This window comes from Propithecus coquereli, unplaced genomic scaffold, assembly GCF_000956105.1.
Source record: "Propithecus coquereli isolate 6110/MARCELLA unplaced genomic scaffold, Pcoq_1.0 Scaffold54, whole genome shotgun sequence".
Classification (NCBI taxonomy): domain Eukaryota; kingdom Metazoa; phylum Chordata; class Mammalia; order Primates; family Indriidae; genus Propithecus; species Propithecus coquereli.
In genome coordinates, this window is record NW_012151285.1 from 2,105,761 (window position 1) to 2,123,188 (window position 17,428).

General features: G+C 46.3%; 1 protein-coding gene across 1 annotated transcript in view; it reads right to left on the reverse strand.

Annotated features, from left to right (window-relative positions):
* The window catches only part of EVA1C (eva-1 homolog C (C. elegans)), a 95,994-nt gene that overhangs the window by 28,915 nt on the left and 49,651 nt on the right, over positions 1 to 17,428 (reverse strand). Inside the window, exon 4 of the mRNA XM_012657349.1 lies at positions 13,922 to 14,074. Coding sequence (XP_012512803.1) covers positions 13,922 to 14,074 — 153 coding nt within the window. The remainder of the gene's footprint in view (positions 1 to 13,921; positions 14,075 to 17,428) is intronic.

Consider the following 17,428-nt stretch of genomic DNA (forward strand, 5'->3'; position numbering starts at 1 on the left):
ATGCTGATAGATTGGAAGAAATAATATTATTAAAATGTCCACACTACCCTAAGAGATGTATAGGTTCAATGTGATCCCTATAAGATTCCAGTTACATTTTCCACAGAAATAGAAAAAACAATCCTAAAGTTCATATGGAACCACAAAAGATCCTGAATAGCTAAAGCAATCTTGAGCAAAAAGAACAATGATGGAGATATCACACTACTTGATTGCAAAATCTACTACATGCCACTATTGTGCCAGCATAAAAACAAACACATAGACTAATGGAAGAACAGAAAGCCCAGAAATAAACCCAAGCATATACAGTGAACTAATCTTTGAAAAGGACACCAAGAACACACTGTGGGGAAAGGACAGTCTCTTCAATAATTAGCACTGGGAAAACTGAATATCCCAGCCTACAGGCTGGGAGAAAATATTTGCAGGCCATATATCTGGTAAGAGTTTAACATTCAAAATATATACGGGACTCACACAACTCGACAGCAAAAAAATGAATAACCGATTAAAAAATGGGCAAAGGACAAGTAGACGTTTCTCCAAAGAAGACACAAAAAAGACCAACAGGTAAGTGGAAAGGTGCTCAATCTCACTACTTGTCAAGGAAATGCAAATCAAAACTACAGTGAGATATCATCTCACACCTGTTAGGATGGCTTTTATCAAAAAGACAAGAAATTACAAGTGTTGGAAAAGGTGCAGAGAAAAGAGAACCTGTATACACTGTTGGTGGGAATGGAGATTGGTGCACTCAATGTGGAAAACAGTATGGAGGTTCCTAAAGAAATTAAACATAGAACTAGCATATGACCCAGCAATCCCTCTTCTGGGTATATACCTAAAGGAAAGAATTATCCAGTTCTTGAAAACACCAATAAGGTATCCTACAATTTAACTCAATCATGACACTAACAGCCTGGAGTTAGTACAGATCCCACAGGTTAAGGGTCCAGTCCTACAAGACTGTCCCCCACCCCAGTGCCAACTGCAAGTCCAGGCCTCCCATACTTCTAACTGACCAGGTATAAGTTGGGGGCTCCCACAATCCCCTTCTTAGGTTTGATAATTTACTAGAACAGCTCATGGAACTCAGGAAAACAGTTTACTTACAAGATGACTGGCTTATTATTAATATAAAAGGACACAACTCAGGAACAGCCACATGTTAGAGATGAATAAGGTGAGGTATGTGGAAGGGAAACAGAGCTTCCAGGTCCTGTCTGGCGGGTTCTATCCTCCAAGCAACTTGATGGATTTGGAAGCTTTCTGAACCCCACTGTTGAAGGATTTTATGGAAGTCCAATTATATAGGAGTGATTGATTAAATCATTGGCCATTGGTGATGAACCGCCTGGGTAGATGAGGGGTGAGGGTGGGGATGATGTTCCAACCCTCTAATTACATGATTCGTTCCCTGGACTACCAGTCCCCCATCCTCATCGATATAAACTCAGGTGTGTCTGAAAGGGACTTGCTATGAATAACAAAAGATGCTCCTTTCGTCTTCATAATTCTGGAGCTATTTTAGGAGCCAGGGACAAAGTCCAGATATTATAACAAGAGATGCTCCTATTGCTTTTATAATTTAGGAAATCACAAGGGTTTTAGGAGCTCTGGCCAGGAGCTGAATGAAGATTAAAATATATATTTCTTATTATATCACAATATTACGCCACCATTTTCATGAGCCAAAAAAATCTAAAAAAAAAAAATACTAAATAATGCTAAATAGTAAAAATAATAAGTATATATATATTTGTGTAAATACAAATCTCAGGATAGCAGTTACCACCGGGAGGGATGGGGGGTGGGACAAGGACAAACCCATTAGAGGCAAGTTAGTTGTTGGATTTGAGGTCTTTGGGGTGTAATGCACTATATTGTTCCACTTATACAACTTACATAAGTGTTACATCAAATATATTTAAAAATTTAAAAATAAAAATGGCCAATAAAAGGCTTGTTTTTTTCCCAAAAAGATTTTTTGTCCCAGAAATCTTAAGGATTAAATGGAGACAGGAGACGCTGGAGGCAAGCAGTCAGGTAATAATGCTACAGGAAATTTTAAAATATAGATTTATCTGTGGGCATTAAGAGTCAGAAATGTCTCAGACGGGCACAAAGGAAGCAGCAACACCTGGTAAAAACTTGAATACAGGGGAAGAGAGGAAGTTAGGAGTCAAGAACAACAGTGAGATCAACAGCTCCCCATCCATCCTTTCTTCCTTTTGTCTGTTTATGGCGATCAATTCAAACGATGCTGCCAGTCAACTTCTAAAAGCACATCTCTGATGATGTCCCTGCTCTGTTTATGCTGGAACCTCACAAGGTGGAAGAAGCCTGGATCCCTGAGTCATTGCCTGGAGGTGAACTGCCCACGAGAACCACCCAAGTTCCACAGGACTGCGTTGAGTTAAACCACTCCCTTTACTGGGTTAAGCCACTGAGCTATTTGCTCTAACAGTTAACGTTAAGTACCCTGATTAATGCAGAAGTCTTGCCAAGGTTACGTAACTTGCCTAAGGTCTCAGTATCTGGTGGTAGTGTGGGCCCTAGAACGTTAGTCTGGTTGACTTACATTCAAGACCATGCCCTTAAATAGGATTTCTCTACTTAGACAAGAGTGGGAATAGGTATGTCAAGAATCACGGGCTCAAATAACTTGGTAGAAAAGAGAGAAGATAAAAGGCTGGGCTGTGGTGAAGAAGAAATTAGGGGCTCTGGATCCTGAGAGTCTGCTCAAGGAGACAGAACAGGGGGATTAGAGAAAGAAGGTTCTTAAAGGAGGGAAGAGATCCACGGGTCCGAATATGAAAGAAAAACAAATGAAAAAAGGGGGAGTATAAACGATTGACATAAGGCAAGTTTTGGATGTGCAATCGGTTGCAGTACCTGAAAGATGTGGCCCAGCTGGAGGAAAGCAAGAGAGCAGACGGTCTGGTGGGGAGAAAGTCAAGGGCAGGGGAGGAAGCGTACATTGGATGATATGTTTGTCCGATGCTTCCAGAATGAGCCATGGGAAAATGTGGGCTGGGCTCTGGAAGGAGAGGGCATTACCAATAATGCTTATGGAGTAAAAAAATCACCAAGTGAGGGAAGTTTCTGTGGTTTGGCAACAGCCAACCCCTCACTGTGGGGTGAGTGGGAATTTAATGGATCTGGAGGCAGCAGGGAACTGGAATTTGCTCCAGTGGGCCGGCTGCTCGCGGACAGAAGCGCCCGGGGTGGGTGGTGCTGGGTCCTCACGGAGGCCAAAGGTGCACGCACAGAAGGCAGATTAGGGCTGAAATCACAGACCAATGCATCTGCTGAGGGACAAGCGTCAGAAAAAAGAAGCAAGAGTCTCTAAGTAAGAGAGGAATTTATGGCCAGGTAACCTGAAAGGCTGACAGACAGAGCCAAGGGCTGCACATGTGAGTGGAATGGGCTAGCACAGTGTCGGAAGCAAAGCAGGCCCTAAGTACATACCTAAATGGGAGTTCCTGCCCAAGAGCACTGGCATCAAACTATGTTTCGGGGAGCCACAGGCTCCAAGGAGGTACCCCAGGGACTGCGCAGGTAGAGAAAGGTAGGAAACTAGTGTTACGGGGAAACTCCACTTTTCTCTCTTATAGTAATTGGAGAGCTGTCAAAGAGTCCAGTTGAAAGGAAGGGTTTATAGCTAACTCTAAACACTAAAGAATTGGAAAGACAATGCCCTTGAGGAAAGGACAATTTTAAAAAATATGTATACACACACAGCCTTCACAACAAATGGTGAGGAACATTATCACAAAAGCACTTGATTTGAATATATTCATGAAGGTTCTGATCTATTTTGTTGAGTACAATTCCACAAAGCCTGATAAATCGGGCACACGGTAGGCACCCACCAATTAAGCACTTAATGAATGAATTAGTGGACTAATGGCACATCAGGTAATGCAAATGTCCCGTACATCTGGCTTTGGAACGTGCTTTTTTTGTGGGGGTGCTTGATCTCCGAGTTCAAATCTATGTTGAGAACAGCCTCCTCCAGGAGAGTTAGGGAGCCACGGAGCTGTCATCCTTCTGTTTGGTCCCTGGATCAGCTTTTCTCAGGCCCTCACTCTGGGCTTGGAATAAATCTGTCTTTCCCCTGACTGCTTCAGAATGCCGTGCTCCGGGGCGCATCTTGCCGGGGCGGCTTTGCAGGGTCCTCGTGGATGAAGAGTAAACAGAGCAAGCGGAGAAGTGGATAAAGGATGTGAGAGGATGCTGTAAGTGCCTGTCTACACCGAGCGCCAGAAACATCAAGTCAAGTCCGTGTTTGTGGAGAGCACGTTTCGCTCCACTAGTTTAGTAAGAAGAGCCACAGGCAGTGCGTCATCAGGGGCCTGGCAGGCCACCTCTGGCTCAGATCAAGGCTTAATAAAGGGACTGTTTACAAAGGTGGGAGTGGGGAGAGGATGTGGCGTGCCACAAAGGACGGTGCAGAAGTCCAGGGCTCGGAATAGCACAGAGATGTTACCACCCCCAGACCCCAACGGGCCCGGGCAGTGGTTCCCAGAGCACAGGCGGAAGCTCCGTAGACAGGCTGCTTAGGGGAGCTGGGCCTGCGCGAGTTGTGATGCTTGTGTCGTGCTGTCAGTAGCTGGTGCCTGGATCTCCCGTGGGACCGAGAGCCGTGGGAGGGCGAGGGGAGGCTGAGCTTCACTCTTGTTTGCCCAGCACTTGGTGTCTGCTAAGCTCTCTGAGACTCGGTTTCCCTCCCGTGTAACACGAGGAATACCTTCATCACTGCATTTCTGTGAGGTCTGTACGAGGCAACCGCAGTACGTAAAGCCACACAAACGTTAGCTGTTTCCATCAGACGTCTCGGGTTGAGAAATCTGCTGTGGTGAAGATTTCGGGTCATCTGCCTGCAGTAGCTGTGAGGAGCAGGACAGAGTGCGGGCTGAGAGAGCGACCTTGCTACGCCTCAGTTTCCTCACTTGGCCAGCGAAGATACTGGGAGCCGACCCCTGGGTTGGTGTGACTATTAAATGAAACGGTGCCTGCAGAGTGGCCCAAGCCAGCACCCAATGTATGCAAGTCACCATTATTGCCATCAGCGCACTTAACGTCGGGTGCCAGAGTGGTACTTTGGCAAAAGGCCTTTGGGACTTTGACAACTTAGAGTCTAAATTACGTGCCGTCTTTGGTCTGGCGAAGTGAAAACAAGCATATACAGTACGATGTGATCAGCGCTAAATATTAATGTCCTAAACCCGAATATGGGAAAAAAAAGATTAAAAGGAGAATCACCGAGATGGCAGCAGAGAATATTTTTGGCTGGTGAGAAAGAGGTGGTTTTTCCTCCCTTAGTAATTTTAAGGTACTTTTCAAGCTTTTGTGAGTTAACATGGCTTTGAAAGTGTATAAAATGATCTTTCTTAAAAAGTAAAATAAAATTCATGCCCAGATAGAAGATAGTTTTTGAATAGTAAGAGTCTTCAAGTAATTTTTTCAGAAATGTAAAATTCTCTGTAAATATTATAACTTTTCTTTTATATAACTGAATTTGTCCCAGAAGCCATGAAAAGTTTATCTAGGAGTAAAGATACATCCTTTCATTTTTCTTCCAGTTTATTTTTTATTGCTTCATGGGTGCACAGGGTGAATTGAGGATACTTTTGTTGTCTTGAGGAACCTCATTATTACTTGGGGTTCTTAGCTGAGCACATTTACCAGTTTAAATAAAAAGGTTCTGTTTCTTCTCAAATAAACCAAACCACAATCTTTAAATATAAGTTAGCCAAAAACTAGCCCCTCCTCCACAAAACTCCTTTCCCTACGTAGAAAAAATCATCTTAAATCTCAACAGAACATAGAATGGAATGTATGATTTCTATATAAACTACCTACATTAGGAAGAATTAACAGTCTGAATGATAAAATTTATCTTAGAAGTCTGATGTTTTAAAACATAACTACTTTTGTTTTTCCAGTTGCAAAATAAATACATGTTCATATTTAAAAAACACAGATAAGCCAAAACTGGGAGGCAAAAATACCCAGTAAATCCCACTATCAAGAAAAAAAAAGCTGTTAACCTTTAAAGAACACTTTTCCAGGCACTTCTCTGTGTGTAAATGTCCTTCCCTCTCAGTGGGATCATATACATATTATTTTGTATGTTACTCTTCCCTGTTTATTAATACATTCGTGAACATTTTCAAATAAGCATTATTTGAAAAAGCTGCATAGTTTTCCATTTTATGGATGTACCTACTCTAGTTACAATCCCCCTATTGGTGGACATTCATAATTCTATTTTTGAATATTATAAGCGATGCTACATGGAACACCCTTAGAGCTAAATATTTGCACACAAGCATGCTATTTCCAAAGGAATTCTTGGAAGTAGATTGCCTTGTCAAAGGGTATTCAAACATTAAGGCTTTTGATACACACCGCCAAACTGGTACCCAGAAAAGTTGTACTGATGAACGTGGCCCCCAGAGAGTACCCTGGAAAACTCACATTTTCTCGGAGTTTTAAGGACATATGCCTGACCATATTCTCTAAGGCTAACAGAAGAAGGAAAAGAAAAGACCCCAGTTATAAGAACACAATCCTTTTTGACCTAGGAAGTCTTAGGACCCGTGGTGATTTACAGTGGGCACGAGTTTGAACTTTTAAGTTACCCTGGGAGCGAAAGAATTTATCCTAGTGAGAGTGAAAGAACCCACAATATGTTTTCAGGAAGAGGTCCAAGGTAATTCAGGTCTGACCATATCTTTGTTGACACTGGGTGCTGAACCATTCGCAGGATTTTGCTGGGGTTTTTTTAGGTGGTTATTTCCCTCCCAGGCAGATTTTGTTTGCACCCTGTTTCTGGCACACTGCCCTCCACCCCCAATACATGTGATAACAAGATACTCAGCCATGTTAATTTTTATTTTTTGGCAATTGTTTAACACTGAAACTGAAGTTAATCGCTCCTTCCAACCTGTGTTTATTTAGATAATAGGGCTGGCTGCTCTTAAGTGGCACTGTCTTGGCAGTACGAGCCCCTGACACCGTGATCTTTGGCTGGAAAGTCCAGGCCTGCCCACACTTGGCCTTGCGACAGCCTCAGCCCAGCCTATAAGGCCCATTGTGTGGTTTTCTCATTCTCTTATTAAGGAAATAGCAGACTCCCTGGAGCCCACCCAGAAACTGGAACTGTAGCAGGAAATGATGCACCACAGCGAATGCCCGGCCAGGGGGACTTTCTGAAGCCCTGCGTCCTCAGGCCCCGGCCTTCGGGAAGGCTCACTCCCTTCTTGTGTTAAAATATTGTTCTGCTGGTGTTCATTGAGGACCAGCGATGATCAATCACTGTCATGTCTTGCTGTCAGTTTCTCGTTCACTGGACGAGGCATGAGTTTTGACGGATCTAACTTGCTGTAAGATCTTTCACAAATGCCTTTGGGTCAGCCCCCCTCAGGACAGGACATCAAATCTATCTTTGTTAGAACCTGCAGGACAGTAAGATGTTGCTTTTTGAAGGTCTCACAATTGCTCAACAGTCTCGCTGCTCTTCCTTGACATTTAATAGTTGTGGTCATCAGTCTTTGTATCAGTTTGCTAGGGTGTACCACGAACTGGGTGGCTTAAACACCAGGAATTTACTTCCTCACAGTTCTGGATCTAGATCTAGAAGTCTAAGATCAAAGTGTCGGCAGGGCTGGTTCCTGCCGAGGCCTCTCTCCTTAGCGTGTAGATGGCGTCTTCTCCCTGAGTCTTCACTCCCTTGCCTCTGTGCCTCTCTGAGTCCCAATCTCCTCTTCTTCTAGGGACATGCCAGATTGGATTAGGACCCACCCATATGACCTCTATTTAACTTCATTATCTCTTTAAAGACCCGATGCCCAAATAAAGTCATATCTTGAGGTCTTGGGGGTTAGAACTTCAACATATGATTTCGGGGGGGACACAAGTTAGCCCATAGCAGCCTTCAAGCTGGCCCCCAATCCTCACCTCCTGCAACTCATGTCCGCGTGCAGCCTCCTTCCACGGTGCATCAGACCAACAGAGCAGGGCAGAGGCGAGAGCACACGGTTCTCACCAGTCCTTTTCCATTGCTTTCTCTGGGAGAAGACAGCTGCCGTGTCATGAGGACACTTAAGGGACCTGTGTCAGGAGGAAATGAAGCCTCCCGCCAACAAGCAGCACCACCCTGCCCACCCCAGGAGCCAGCCCCCTGGCAGCCCCAGCCAACACCAGGCTGCAACCTCACCAGGGCCCTAAGCGAGACCCACCAGGCTCAGCTACCCCTGAATTCCTGTCCCACAGTCATGTTTTGTTTTAAACCGTTAAGCTTTAGGGTGTTTCACTACACAGCAAAAGAAAATAAATTCATATTTTGATGCTTGAAAGGGGGTTTCTGAGCAAACAAAATCCCCAAATTGTGAGGTGGCTTTGGGATCAGGTAGTGGGCACGAGCTGGGGCACATTGAGGCGGGTGTTAGGGAGAGCTAAGCATCTTGGAGAGAATCCCCACACCTGTAATCTTTATGCCCTGAGCCCAAGAGCATCGTCAGGGCAGAGCCTCCCAACTGAACAGTGAATAGACACGGCATGCTGGGATGTCCCCAGCTCCCCCCGGCCACTGATGCTGGCATTGAGTAGCTGTCTCCCTTCTACCCCCACAGATGTCACCGTCTATGTGTGGGATGGTGGGGAGAAGGCCGGGACATGCTGTGCAAAACCGGGGTGGGTCGTGTGGCTGAAGCTGACCTCCTCAGCCCCTGCCTCCCTACAGCCTGGCCTGCCCTGATGTGGTTCAGATGGGACCACTTAGGGCTTTGTACACAAGCATGGGGCACTGCCCTCCTTCCTCTGGGTCTAGAACTTGGAGGCTTTTTTTTTTTTTTTTGAGACAGAGTCTGGCTCTGTTGCCCAGGCTAGAGTGCCGTGGCATCAGCCTAGCTCACAGCAACCTCAGACTCCTGGGCTCAAGCGATCCTCTTGCCTCAGCCTCCTGAGTAGCGGGGACTACAGGCATGTGCCACCATGCCCGGCTATTTTTCTATTTTTAGTAGAGACGGGGTCTCGCTCTTGCTCAGGCTGGTCTCAAACTCCTGACCTTGAGCGATCCGCCAGCCTCGGCCTCCCAGAGTGCTAGGATTACAGGCGTGAGCCACGCGCCCGGCCTTGGAGGCTTTTTTGAGGCAGGTGTGAGCACCCTCACGTCCTTGGGAATGCCCAGGAAGAGTGTGTGTCCCACTGGGGGCAGGGGGCATACAGCCAGCCAGGCTTGGACAGCCCTGGAGATGAGGGCACAATGGTGTCACATCTGTCACTTGGGAGGTTTGCAGGTATGCCCTGACTTCCACCAGGGCGGCCCCTCGACACAGGGACTCAGCCCCTTCCTCCTGAACTTATTCTACATGAGACGTACATAGAATCAAAAAATAACCAGCCCAAACTGTATGTTCAGAAACGAGTAGACTGAGGCGGGTGGGACAGTTACAGCAGGAAAAGCATGCCAAGGGTTACTATCTCTACTCCGCCAAGAGTTCATAAAAGTTTGTGCAATAAATAAATAAAGATCCCAACAGAAAAAAATAAAAGGCAAAGGCTAGAGAGATGACGAGGTATGCAAGTACAAATACAATAACCACAAAAACGTGGGAAATGTTCAAGGTCATTCCTAATCAAAGAAAGGCAAATTGAAACAATACTAAAGGACTATTTTATGCCTCTTAAATTGGAAACATGCAGAAAAATCATACATAAGGCTGCCAAAGTGGCAGGGAAACCCACGGCCATGCATCACTGTTTACACATATAAATTCGTACAACAAGGTTTTGGAAAAACTCTGATGATACGTATGAGGAACTGTAAACATGCTCATGCCTCTTTTGGTATAAAATTTCTGGGAATTTATCCCAAGGATAACTTCTCTGGGAGAAGACAGAAAAAGGAAAAGCTACAAGCATGAGCTCATGATACATTATTCATAATATGTGAAAGTCGGAAACAAGGAAAAATATCCAGCCACTAGGGAATGGTTGAGTACGTGGTTTAATGTATCTCTTTAACAAGACATTAGGAGGTGATCGACATTGTCAGGATCTTGTTAGCCACGTGGAAAAACACATATGATATGAAGTTAAAGGAAAGAGGCAGAACGAAATGTGTCTGCTTGCAAATTGCCATATGTAAAACCGTGCTAGGCTCGTACTCCAGGACTTGGAAGAAATCCAGAAAATCTTTTCATTTGATGGACAAAATTCGTGGCTAAATCTCTTTCTTATTTCTGTTAAATGTCCTTGTGCTGTTTGTGCAGAACAATAATGATGATGACGAAGATAACATTTTAGAAAGAACCGGAAATGCCCTCCCACGGTATCTGAGTGCTGAAGCCACACTCAGCTGTTGTGAAAACCCAAGGGGTCCCTGACCGCGGAGAGCGTCCCCGAGGCCCCGCTGGGCTTCACCACGTGTGCTTCCAATGGGGCACCCAGAATCTGCGGCAGGTCGGGTTGTGCCAGACTTCAGCTTATACACAAGAGAAAAGGTACACAAATCAACCTCTCCAACCAGATGTGCCGGGATTTGGACGGCAGAGCACCCTTACCAAGGTCCGTGGTGGGAACCGAGCCCTTGGCCCTTGTGAAGGGTTCTAGGGTTAAGGATAAATAGCCCTTCCCCCTTCTTCAAAGCAATGTGTCTGCGCTGCAGTAATAATAGCAGAGATCACACACACACCGGCAGCCCGTGGCCCGGATGTGGCCTGTAGGCATGTTTTGTTTGGCTCACACAGGGTTTTAAAAGTTGGAACATTTTACATTTTTTAAAAAACCCGGATTTCCAGCATCTCATGAGAGGTTGGAAGCTGTGACAATACCAGGCCGACGTCCCCAGCCTGCAAGCAGACAACCGTCTATGCCGGGGAGCCAAGTGCGGGCACCTCACTTAGGAGGGCTCCGACTCATTCGTGGATCTCAGGACTCACATAGGCACCCAGTCTGTGCCAGGCACCGCCCTGGAAATTGCACAGAAACAGTCCCCGCGGTGCTCAGCTTCTGGGGAAATGGATCATACACACGTAACGTCAACTGTTCCCACGAGATAAAGAAAATCAGGACAGCACGAGAGGGACTGCAGGGACCAGGCACTGTGCTCGCAGATGCTCTGGGAAACCTCTCCGAGATGACATCCAAGTTGATTCTGAATCCTGAGACAGAGCCAGCCACACAGGATGTGGGGTGAGAATGGTCCAGGCCAAAGCCCGGGGGTATGAAAGAGCGTGGGGCGCTCCAGAGGCAGTCGGGGGGGGGGAGGGAGAGGCAGGACCACAGCCGGGGATGGATGGATTCTAATTGCAGCGGGCAGAGTGAAGGGCTTTGGGGCTGATGGTGATGTGATCTGATTTAATTTACATAAAATCCCTCCAGCTGCTAAGTGAGGAAGGGAGGCGGCTTCCATGTCCAGGGCAGAGATGCCCAGAGTGGGCTGGGAGCAAAGTGGCCGGATTGGAGATGCGTCACCATCGGGGAGAGCCCACAGGACTGTTGCAGGGAGTGGCTGGGTGGCTGGTGGGAGACAGGTCAAAGGAGTGTGCGTGATATTAAAGCATGTTTAGACAAGAGGGGTGAACTCATGATTCTGCAGGGAGTACATGCCCAGCGCAATTTAAAACTTCCATGGGCATTCTACCTGGGCCAAGGGGCGAATGATTTCTTAGCTTGGCTGAGGAAATGTACCAGCACAGGAGCCAAAGGTTTGCATTTCTACGTGCACGGTTCTGCCCTTAGCACTAACCTAAAAGGTGAGGACACAGCTGAGGCTTCCGTGGGGCTGGACACAGAATGAACGGGGCACTCTTGGGGCCCTTTGATTTTCCCTTGGAGCTTCGTCACACTGCAGAGCGCAGGTCCAGAGGGCTCTGGCACTGTGGCCGTGGCTCACGTGTACAGCGGCCTGGTCCTCACCCTCGCACATCTACCAGGCGCAGTGGATTGATTGTGAGGACAGAGGGAGGGAAGAGGATGAGCTGGTGGGTTTTGCTCTGTGAGCTCAAACTTTCCACCCTGAACAGCTCAGCAAGGGGCACAGAGCCTTCCGTCCACAGACCTTGCTGCATCACCGAGGGTGACCACAGAGGCAGGCTGATGTGGACACGCGGCTGCCCTTAACTAGATCTGGGGGTGAGGGCTCCTCTCCTAACAGGTTCAACTGCCAAATGGGGCTTGAACTCCTGGGCTTAAGCAATTCTACTGCCTTAGCCACCCAAGTAGCTGGGACTACAGGCATGCGTCCATCAATGCTCATTTTTCTGTTTTTCAAGTCCAAGGTATTTCTTAGGCATGCATTTCTTTCTTAAATTTATGTTGAACTTCACATGTGAGCCACAAGTAAATTGTAGCAATTTATTTATTTTTGAGACAGGGTCTTGCTCTGTTGCCCAGGCTGGAGTACAGTGATATGCTCATAGCTCACTGTATCCTCAAACTCCTGGGCTCAAGCGATCCTCCTATCTCTCAGCCTCCTGAGTAGCCAGGACTACAGGCACACGCCACCATGCCCAGCTAATTTTTTTATTTTTTTATCCTATAGAGACAGGGTCTTGCTATGTTGCCCAGGCTGGTCTGAAACTCCTGGCCTCAAGTGATCCTCCCTCCTCAGCCTCCAATAGTGCTTGGATCGTACGAGTGAGCAACTGTGCCTGGCCAAACTGTAGCAATTTAATACATGAAGGAGCTCATTTTAGATTTTGATCAATAAATGAAACTCCCTGGGCTGTTTCACAGCTAGGTCTATAATCTCTGATAACTCAGCAGAGAGAGATCAAGATTTTGCACCACCGCAGATTGGAGTACAATGGCTATTTTTAACGTGTCACTTTGACTAGGCTATAGTGCTGAGCTGTTTGGTCAGACACCAGTCTAGATGTTGCTGTGAAACTATTTTTAACGTGCGACTAGCATTTAAATCAATAGACTTTGAGTAAAGCAGATTACCCTCCATAATGTGGGTGGGCCTCATCCGATCAGTTGAAGGTTATAAGAGCAAAGACTCAGGTTTCCCTGAAAAGGAATTCTTCTCCAGGCTGCAACACAGAAATCCTGCCTGAGTTTCCAGCCTGCCATCCTGCAGAATTCAGACTCAAGACTGCAACCTCAACTCCTCCCTGGGTCTCCAGCCTGCCCGCCTGCCTGGCACATTTCAGACTCACCAGCCCCCACAATCATATGAACGAATTCCTTAACACCCCTCTCTCTCCATATAAATATGCATAGACATATGCTATTGGGTCTGCTTCTCTGGATAATACAGGACGGCTCTGCTGGGTGAAGTTCTCGGGCCCTATCGTGGCCATCACCTCCAAGAAGACTGGCGCACTGGGCTCTTCTGCCACTAAACACCTGGCAACAGTCCAGGGCCTTGAACTGGATCCTCTCTCCACTTGGACACTCGTCCCCAGGCAGCTGCAGGCTCACTCCCTCGGCCCCTCCAAGTTTCTGCTCAGCATGCCATCACCCCACAAAGTCGCAGCTCCCTGCAGCACACGCCCAGCCTTCCCCACCTGCCTTTCCGACCCCAGCACATATCTCATCCACACCTGACATACAACGTGTTTGCTCACTTATTATCTGTTTTCTCACCATCTCCCCATCCATGGCTGCAAGGTCAGCTCTGGGTAGGGTGAGGTGTAGACTCTATATTGGTCACTTATGGCTCCCCATGCCTAGAACAGGGCCCTGCATACAGCAGGTGCTCAATAACCACTCGGTGTTGAATGACCGAACAATGACAGATTCAAGAACGTGGCGTCTCCTCCGGCGTGCCCCCAGTGTGGTGGTTCCTGCCTGTCCTTGGCATTCCCTGGAACTCAGGAGCCGGCCGCTGCCGTGGCTTCCTTCTGGGCCCCGATCCACACAGACAGAGCCCCAATTGTAACCATGTAAGAACACATACCGAAGGGGGGGAGCCGCTCTGCTCCCGAGGAACAGACGTCCCTGTCCTGGGTCCTCCTGCCGTAGGCTGCAAAGTAGATGTTGAGAAACTTGGATTCGTGGCAGTGCAGTTTCAGCTCCTGGTCTTCACACACGGTTTTGTTTTTAAATTCATCTGAAGCAGAAATAAAAATCAGCAGCACCATCAGCTTCCCCCAGAAGGAATCGGTGAGCACCACCCAAGCCCCGCCGATCACCCCCGACCCCCAGGTCCGCACCCTGAAAAGTGGGCAATCGAGATGGCCCTGCCTGCCCATGGGGTCTCTAACCCTAGAAAATAAAGCCCTCTGCATGAAGGGGTGGGAAGCAGCCTGTTGACAAGCACAAACACCCCAGGAAGTCTACGAAGGGGCGAAGCGAGCAGAGGGGCCGGGGTGAAGGCAGGTGCGCTGGCTGGCTTGGGTCCCAGGAAGGGACTGGCCATAAGGAAGTTTCTCTCTCTCCTCCCCGGAGGTCACACGTTCCTTAATTGAAGGGAGTCTTTTCCCAAATGTTGGTTTGCAATCCACACAAGTAAAGACCAGGGATGACCTGATAGAAGCATTAGACCCCCAGAGACAGCCCAGTGAAACTTCACCACCGTCCCCACAACTAGCTTTCCCATTTATGCATTTAAAAAGTGAGAAAGATGATATAAAATCAGATTATTTCCAGGGAAAGGCGCAAAAACAAAGCACTGTGTCTGTTAAGAATCCTTCTTTAGAGAAGTATGAGAAGTCCGTCCCAAATCTGGTAAGCCAGGAACAATTCACCCTCACGCTGACGGCGCATTCTAGGTTAGGATGATCCGAACCATGTCGTACTTTGTTCCCAAAGAATTTAGGGGAAAATTTGTTTGTTTGTTTAATCTGCTTACCATAGTAAAATCTTTCTCTGCAACGTCATACAGAGTTAGCCTTATAAACGCACTGCTGAAGAAAACATAATTTATTGGGTTTTTTTAAAAAAGAATGTACCCCCAAGGCATTCAATTAGTAAAAATGTTTAATAATAATGTGATTTTTAAAAGCAGTGATATCTGACATTCCAGACACAAAAGACCACATAGAGTATGATTCCGTTTACGCGAAATATGCAGAAGAGGAAAACCTAGAGGGGCGGGATGTAGATTAGCGGATCCCTGAGGTCGGAATCGGGATTAAAGAGTGAGAGCAGATGGACGCGAGGAGACTTTACAAGATGGTGGGGATGTTCTACAGCTGGATTGTGGTCATGGTTGCACAAGTCAGTAAATTTACTAAAAAAATCACTGAACCGTATACTTAGAAGGGGGTGAGTTTTATGCTATGTAAACTATACCTCAATAAAGATATTTTAAAATAATAACAGCTAACACTCATTGAGAACTGAGTATTTCCTCTCAATAGGGCCCTGGGCTAAGAGCTTCAAATGTATTAAGGAATTTAACACTCAAAACTGCCCTCCTGTGAACCACCTCTTCGAATCCTTTGCGTGTCGTGGGTTGGATTTTTAGAAATGGTTTGTAGGAGCGACTCGTGTATTCTGGATACTAACTTTTATCTCTTATGTGTTAGAAAATCTTGTCCTAGCTCGTCACTTATCTTAAATTTTGCAAAATAAAAGCAAAGCAAAACATAAAGGGGACTGTGGTCATTTATTTGCATGTGTTCTCCTCCCCACAACATTTTGTCAAGAGAGATTAGGAAAAAAATGCCAGCTCCACCCTATCATCCCCTGTTCTGGGTTTTCTACTTTGAAAGGGCAACCACAGTGTAGAAAGGTGCATCTTGCAGCCAAACAAGCATTGGAGTTAACTGCAAACAAGAGCTAAAGGACAGGAGCTGCTCGGGTTGTCACAGGCCGGCCTGGCAGGGATGGGGAGGGAGAAAACTAGCCCCCCATGCACCCCTGCCTCTCACTCTTCTCATTCATTCAAGTTTTCCTTCCACGTTTCCTTCCTGGATGGGAGTGCCAGCTGATTCCAGGTCCCTGATACACCTCAAGCCAAAGTTTTCCAAAATTGTGATTTGAGGCCCATTAATCATTCTTGAAATCATTAGTGACTTGTGACTAGTGATTAAAAAAAAAATAAAAGCTGGGCATGGTGGCTCACATCTATAATCCTAGTACTGTGGAGGTCAGGGCAGGAGGATCACTTGAAGCCAAGAGCTCGAGATAGGCCTGGGCAACATAGCGAGACCCTGTCTCTACAAAAAAAAAATTTAAATTAGCCCAGCATAGCGGCATGCACCTGTAGTCCCAGCTACTCAGGAGGCTGAGGCAGGAGGATCACTTGAGCCCAGGAGTTCCAGGTTATAATGAGCTATGATTGCGCCACTGCACTCCAGCCTGGAAGACAGAGTGAGACTCTGTCTCTAAAAAAATAAATAATTAAATAAAAATAAAGAGTAAAGTAGTTTAGAAAACATCAAAGGGCATACGTGAAGAAAGGATAAACAGTGTTTTGCAATTTAAAACTTTTTTCTTTCAGTTGTATATACGCACGTACGTGCTATGTTGGGCTAAAACGTAAAATGTTTTTCACACTATGGGTTGCAATCACAACAGTTTGAAAGCCCCCACCTTAAACCTCACAGCAAGGCGTGAACAGGGACACACTGGCTACAGTGGCCGGCTTGGTCTTCATCGCCTGGAATCCATCATGCTAAGCCCCACACTTAAATCATGAAGGAAAATAATTCCCAAATATAAACCCCACTTTTCTGTTACTTGTAAATTCCCACAACTTTCTACCAAAAATGGAGGAGCAGCAGTGAGACCGAAGTTTTGAACGATAGGAAGGAAAATTTTTTAGGATCCCAAGATTACCGCCAGCTTTGGTGCTGGTAAACCTCGGTCCTTTCATCCATGACGATGGAACATTCAAGATTAATGAAAGGCTCGGAGCAGAAACCAGGTTGCAGATGCTCACAAGTCCTCTTCCTGGCTAGTGGTTTAACATACACAAAAAGCCACCACGAGGAGGGCACATTAAAATGGTGACTAAGCAAATGATCTGAAGGCTCTTCACCCGCCGATTGGAATCTTAATATAACAGCTTAAACCTAGAGCTAAGGATAGTTTTGTTTTTTGTTTTTTTCCCCAAATAAAAAGAACACTAAAACTGACCCCAACATCAGAGGGTTTGATTCTCTTTGGTGAGTCACATTCGCATCGGCATGAGTTCTTCAGTGCTGTTTATGAGTAGATGCTAAATCCCACCGACACCGAAATTTTGCCCGATTTGGAGCCTTTGATGCAAAAAGAGGGCACAGATAGAAACACCGAAAGAGCCAGAGCACCCTTCCAACTGGGAGAGCACCAAAAAATGCCAAGAATGCCTTCCCGAGGCAGAGCTGGTCTAGAAGTGGGGCGGGAGAAGGCAGGACAAACCCAAGCTTTATCTCGGCAAACTGGAACCTTCTTTAACAGGATTAGTTTTTTTCTTTCTTTTTTAATCAGAATTTTAAAAAACGAGAATATTTTTCTAAAGGCCTGTCATGAAACG